General features: G+C 35.5%; 1 protein-coding gene across 1 annotated transcript; it reads left to right on the top strand.

Moving 5' to 3' along the window:
- The first annotated feature begins 1,351 nt into the window (after nt 1-1,351).
- LOC146925699 (eukaryotic translation initiation factor 5B-like) lies at nt 1,352-5,871 on the top strand. The gene is made up of 9 exons (XM_085758096.1): nt 1,352-1,599; nt 1,686-2,098; nt 2,183-2,290; nt 2,387-2,487; nt 4,367-4,457; nt 4,559-4,669; nt 4,744-4,809; nt 5,300-5,359; nt 5,483-5,871. Exons 1-9 carry the CDS (start codon nt 1,515-1,517, stop codon nt 5,654-5,656), a joined length of 1,209 nt encoding a protein of 402 aa, XP_085614222.1. The 5' UTR covers nt 1,352-1,514; the 3' UTR covers nt 5,657-5,871.
- Nucleotides 5,872-6,954: the final 1,083 nt, after the last annotated feature.

Here is a 6,954-nt window from a genome sequence, read left to right as displayed (position 1 = left end):
AGTGCAAAACTTCAGGGGGGTATTTCCAAAAAGTCATGTTCACTAAATGAAAAATTTGACATAGGGGGTAAATTGATTAACATTGTACAATTTCAGAGGGGTAATTGACGGAACTTACAATTTCAGAGGAGTAATTGCCTATTTACTCATATTTATTTATGTCAATTTTATTAGTCTTCATGTGTGTTAATTAGGTAGAATTAGACGATGGCCAAATACATACGAGCCTTCATGGGCCACGATTAATATGATTTATTTTCATTTCTTAGCTTACCAATTCATCATGTACATATGAAACCAAACAATTGAGTTTAAATGGTTAATAAATTTTACCAACCGACGAATTGTTAGAAAATTTAAGTTTGATTCCTACACAGAACAATTATTAGCCGGACTTTGTTTACCTCACATCCAAATTCTAGATTGTCGGTGCTTTTTCCCTCAAGAATAGGAGAGTTAACAAAAATTAATAATCATGTACACAAGATCCTTGAGTCCATCAATAATAATCATTGAATATTCCATAATATTTTATTACTTATAGTTTTTTTAAGGATGTTTCTTAAAGTTTAATAGGTATACTCCATCGGTGTAAAACATTTTTACACCGAATTCAATGGGAGATTACAATACTTCCATATTGTAACTACCCATACAAGAGTGAGGTTATGTGGCAAAATAGTTGATTTTGATTGAATGTTAGTGTAAAACTGGTTTTAATTGATGGTGCATATTCTTTAAATCATATTTCTTATAGTTAGCATGTCACTAAAAGTGCGAGAAAATAAAAGTGTTGTCGTTATTGCTGGACAAATATTTCAATCGCTAGATTTAGAGGTAGTAGAAGTTGTAGCTATGTGTAAGAGGTTGGAATCAACAAAAGACGCGTCTTTTTTTAATATTATAGAGGAATCAATGTTAGAACTATTATTGGGGATTATATTAATTTTAATGTCATTTTTTCATAGTTTAAATTTTCGGCATAATAGCTCACTACTTAGCTAAATACTGATGTTTGAATAACCATTTGATAACAATTTTGATGATAATCTTTTTATTCTCTCTTGTAATTGGTTGTCTAAAAATTATCATCATATAATAGTTTTTTTTTTTTTGAGGGATCATCATATAATAGTTATACAAATATTTTAAAGTCAAATAAATAAATAAACAATTTACATACAGCTTCTCAAAAAAGAACTTATACGGATAAAACTTGTCAAAAAAAACTTATACTACGGAAAAAGAAAAGTTTATATAAAAAATTTTATTCTTTAAAAACATGATTGGTCCAAAATATCCTCGAAATCCCTTCTTTTCTTTATATACAGGTATTGATCGTTTATTCTCCAAGTTTTCCAAGTTTCGGTTTCTGAGCGAGCGAGCGAGCGATCAAATCAGATTTTCTCTTTCGTTCATCGAATCATACACGAATCTCGTTTATTTTCCCTTGGAAATCCGTGGGAATCGAATCGATCCAATTATTGGTGGTTTGAAAACCCTAATCTGAAAAAATGGGTGGCGGCCAAGAGAATCGCCCTCCTCCTCCGCAGTATCAAGGCGGTTGGAATTCGAGGGAGGCTCCGGTCATTAAGAAAGGTAATGCTAACTAAATCTTTAGAATTATGATTTTGATTTTGATAATGGTTAAACATATTGTAACCTAATATATACTATTTACACAGATGCTACAAATAGAACTGTTTTCAAGCCTGTGGTGGCTGATGAAACTCAACCTAGAAAGCAATTGTCTGCTGTTCCTTCTAAGCCGCCGAGTGCTGGGAACCTCCGGTCGCCTATTTGCAGCATCATGGGTGATGCATCCTCTGGCAAAACCATGCTTCTTCGTTGTATTCGAGGTAGCAATGTTCAACAAGGTCATGAAGCTTGCAGTTTCACACACTATCCTGCTCAGGAAATCCGTGGAAGAAGTCTACTTGTTATTGATGCCCCATGCCACCAATCATTCAAGCGTTCAGGTCTATGTGATATCGCAATTTTGGTTGTAGACATTATGCATGGCATACAGCAACAAACTATAGATTCACTCGATCTATTAAAAAGGACCAACACAGACTTCATCATTGTCTTGAATAAGGTGAGCATTCTACTGCTTCCAAAATCCAATATTTGTTCCTTGTAAGTTACTCAGTTTTGTCACACTGTTCTTGCAAAATTGTAGGTGGACAGGATTTGTGCCTGGCAAACATGTCGCAATGCTCCAATTCGTGAAGCATTGATGCAGCAATATGCGAGTGCTAAACTTGAGTTTCGTAGGAGGGTCATTAAGGTAGTAAAAAGCATTTTTTTCCTTCTTTTTTTCTAAGTTGTGGCAGATAGTTTTTGTTCATGTTCGCTGTGCTAATTTTTCTTGTTTTACTTCTAGATTGTTTCTCAGTTCAGGATGCTTGGTGTAAATGCTCAATTGTATTATGAAAACAATACAATGGGAGAAACATTCAGCATTGTGCCGACAAGTGCAATAAGGTAACTGTGTAGTCTTTCTTATAGCCACAACTCTCTTTCACTCCACCTATTATCTGAAATCATTTTTTTGGGGTTGGTAAATGGCACAATAGCTGGTTTTGTAGCCCCCATTATCCGTTGGGTCTTTCCAATTCTTTGTGGTTAAAGTTGCCATGGAATCATGTTATTCTTGGATATAGTTAATGTCTCTTTTGTCATTGAGAACGAGAACCACAAAATGGGCGAGTCATAGTTTTGAAACCTATTCACTGGTCTTGTTCCTGCATCCACTTAGAATTTGTTTGGTTTAATATGAGGGGAGGGGCTAATTAACTTTTGTTTCTTTTACATCATTTTGGTACACTTTTAGGCCCACCATTAATGATAAGCCCGTTAGTTATGTACGGGAGAAATATCAGAATGGGACAAATGGAAAAGAGTAGTAGAGAAGATTCTAATCTAGAATTAAGAGAGAAGAGGGGGAAGTTATAAGGAGAGTGGGTAATCAAAAGGCACGAAAGGAACTAGTAAGTGGTTACTGGGGATTAGGTCGACCAAATAAAGTTGGATCGCTGGCTGCTCTTATTTTCGTAGTTTCTTTTTTATTTTCAATCCTGCAAGGTGCCCAGCTCCATTTGTTTCCATGTTCGTCTATTCTCTGGTTTTAAGGAGGATTTTTCCACTTTTATCAGATTATATTTCCATCACCATTTGGTTCCCATCAGTTACATTTTATGTAAGGATATTTTCATCGATCAGCTTTAATTTGTACTGACCTGTCTTCTATCCCCCCTCTAAATTCCCCAATATTAGAGAGCCAAAATGGAGTCAGGAGGCATTTGGTTCTCCTCCGCTCCTGAAACCATGACTAAACCTGCGGCCTTTTAGTCAAATGAAAATAGTGTGTGGAAGACCAGAGTTGTCAAAAACAGCAAATAGTGCTGCTATTGCGGCAGAGCTTTGTGTCGCAGTGGGTGGCCACCCCACCTGCAGCGCCACGTCTCAGAAGGGAGTAGCGTCCGCCATGACTTTCTTCGTCGTGGTACATCGTAGATATATTGTGTTGTTGTCTCCGCTATGACAGTGCGGAGTCATTTTGAAGATGAAAGAAAGGGTTATTGTCGCTGGATCTGCATTTTCTGTCGACAAATATCTATTTTCCTGCGACAAATGTCTTGATTTTCTGGCCAGATATCTTGTTTTCCTGTTTCTGCTGCGGCTGCTACTTATTCTTAGTGTAGAGGCGCACTCTATGTTGAAAGAGGAGATGACTTCATTTCTTTGGGCCCTTAAGGCCCAATATGCAAATATAAACCATAAACTATTAAATAAATTAAAAGGCCATCCCGTTTCACACTATCCAACTTTTAGGGTCGGCCGCCATTATCCAGGATTGACAAGTATGACCCGACTACCAATGCATCAAGGTGAAAACATATGTAATCTTTTGCAGTGCCGATGTTAGGATGTTGAATTGTATTTACTTTTTTTAACCTTAAACAGTGTCAACGATATTATAGGATCAACATACAATATTGTCTCCATTTTTTAGGTTTATTTTACATCAAGTATTTTTTTGGTTATGGACAAGTATCTATTGAATTTGCATGTGCTTCTTTAATCTTTATCATTTTTGCCATAATTAGAAAGAGACGTCTTTTGACTGTTTCAAACATTCATGTGTTTCAGAACATCCCAACTTTATGGGTATCTCCCAAATTGTTTTTAACCTGTCTGTGCCATACGTGAAATCTTCCCAAATCTGATAATTCGGTAGGAGCATAGAGTGAACGGAAAATCTTTGTTTCCGGGAAATAAAGCATAACTATAACGTTACGTAAAAGCTGCTTAATTCTTTGTCGGTGTTTTTGTATTGATGTTCTAGTATTTGATATTTCAGTGGTGAAGGAATCACGGACATGTTATTTCTATTGTTTGGTTGGACCCAAAAGACCATGATTGAGAAATTTACGTACAGTGAAGACGTACAGGTTAGCCTTATTTTCACATAATATTGAAGTGGTTGAACTCTTGAATGCTTCCTGATTGTTTAACAATAGAGACCTAACTATTATTTGACTGTGGTTACCAGTGTACTGTTTTGGAAGTCAAGGTTATTGAAGGCTATGGAACTACTATTGATGTTGTTTTAGCTCAAGGTGTTCTTCGTCAAGGTGATCGAATAGTTGTGTCTGGAATGAAGGCAAGCATCTCAGATTCTAACTACATCTGTTCATACTTGCTTTCTACCTCTGACTAATGAAGTTTATAATACAGGGTCCAATTGTTACTACAATTCGAGCTTTATTGACACCTCATCCAATGGAGGAACTTTGTATTAAGGTACTGTTATATCTTTTGCATTTGATTAATTTAATTTTACTATCAAATTTGTTGCTTTATAGGAAAACAATGTAACCTTGGTCCATAACTATCTAGTCTGCATTGGTCCATAACTATCTAGTGTGCATGTGGACCAGATACTATTTTGGTCTTGGTTGACTTGACATATTTTATTCAATTTGGTACTAAAGTATGGTTTGGGGTAGGAAAAAGGCATTTAGAAATTTGAATGGGTGCAAATACTAAGTGTTGGAAACTTAGGAAATGATTATTATATTCTTAACATGAAGGAACTGAGATATAGCAAGTGTAGTTGTTCATGGTTCATACTTCATAATTCATATTACTATGCTGGAAGGAATTTGGAACTATGTCAATCGAGGGGATGGGAATTGGGAAACACCCTCTTAGTCTGAGGGGTCTTCAACAGAGGAGCTGTATTTGATTATTTAGTATGCCTTCCAGCTAAGTAACGGTTCTCGAATTTCAGGGATCATTTATGCATCACAAAGAAATCAAAGCTGTGATGGGCATCAAGATCACTGCCCAGGTACGTGGTGATATTGAGTTGACTTCTTTTATGCCAGATTATATCCAATTATGTTTATCTTCATTTTTATGTTTAAAAATGTGTAGAGAATCAAAGATTTGATAAGATTTCCTGTTATTGCAGGGACTTGAACATGCTATTGCTGGCGCTAGTTTATATTTGGTGAAGCCTGATGATGATTTGGAATATGTTAAACAAGTGGCCATGGAAGACGTGGAGTCAGTCTTGAGCAGGATAGAAGGTAGTGGTGAGGGCGTTTGTGTCGAGGCACCTAGACGACTTTTGAAGAAACTTTAGTTGTTTTATTTGAGACTGATGAGTTTGATTTACCGTTTAATTACATAAGTATTTCAGGTGTTATGCGAGTGTTAGTGTTTTAATTACTTAAATACTTACATATTTTAAGTTTCAATTACACAAAAGTGTTATGCAACTATGCTGTTATGTGTACTACTATGCTTGGGAATTTTAATTGTGACATATATATTTCAAGTGTGATTTAAGTTTTTTTACGATTTGACTTCCCCTTTCTGCTTTTGCATAAAATCTCAATTTTAACTACCTTGTTCTCATGCATTTTAAAAGATCGTGCCCAAGCTTTATAGAGTTTTTGCATGAAAAATGGAATCCTTACAGGAACTCATCATTCATCTTTCTCAACATGCCCATGGTTTTAATGGTGAGTTATATGACCGATTCTCATGCATGTTTCACATGGTTGGATTGTCAAATAAGATTAAAAATTAGCTATTAAAAAGAATCTTTTCCAAGAATAAAATGAACAAGAATTGATGAATGCAAGATATATCGTACCTAGCCTTAATAATCAAGTGAATTTGCATAAAAGATATTGAAATTGAAATGATTAATTATTTAACAATCATGTCCAACAATCCCATAAAAGATAATGTCCAAGAATAAAAATAGCCCAAAACATTCAACAGAATCGCTTTAGAGCAGTTTATTCTGAGCAACTATCTCGCAAAGTTTATCTTCGATAGTGAGTGATCATGGTTCACATTATATGGCTTTTTGAACTATCAAGTTAACTTGTGTAGCTGAGATTTCACGCCACTTGATAGAATGAAACTTAGATAACCAACGTAATGTGTTTTGAATTCTGCTCTTCTCCCAGCAAATTTCGCTCCCACCCAGCCAAACTGACCAAAATATCCCTGCATTAGTTAATTAACGCAGGTGTAAAATAAACGTTACTTAATTTTACACATGCGTGACTTAAGTCACACCGCGTAAGTTAACTCATGCCAGTTTTAAAATTCCAAAAGCATGACTGCCAGTTTTAAAATTCCAAAACCATGTAACCATATCGTGGCTTTCTCTAACGCTAGTTCTACATATCTCTAATAACTGCCATCTACATTGATTCTCTTGCTACATTTTAAATCATCTAGATTGATCCTTTTGTGGCTTTCGTATAGATTCTGGACAACTGCCTAGGAGACTAGTTTTGTTTTTCTCTTGTCTTGAAGGTACAAACAAAATGTAATCCAATGAAACAAATTAATAATGGAGTGCCTGTGGAGATAATCCAATATGACACGCAGATTTGGTTACATGGTTTCGGTGTTGTGTGT

This window comes from Medicago sativa, chromosome 4 (genome assembly GCF_051527215.1).
Source record: "Medicago sativa cultivar Bolivia chromosome 4, Bolivia_mono, whole genome shotgun sequence".
NCBI classification, from domain to species: domain Eukaryota; kingdom Viridiplantae; phylum Streptophyta; class Magnoliopsida; order Fabales; family Fabaceae; genus Medicago; species Medicago sativa.
The sequence above is the reverse complement of the archived record's forward strand: the minus strand, read 5'-3'. Positions and strand labels throughout refer to the sequence as shown.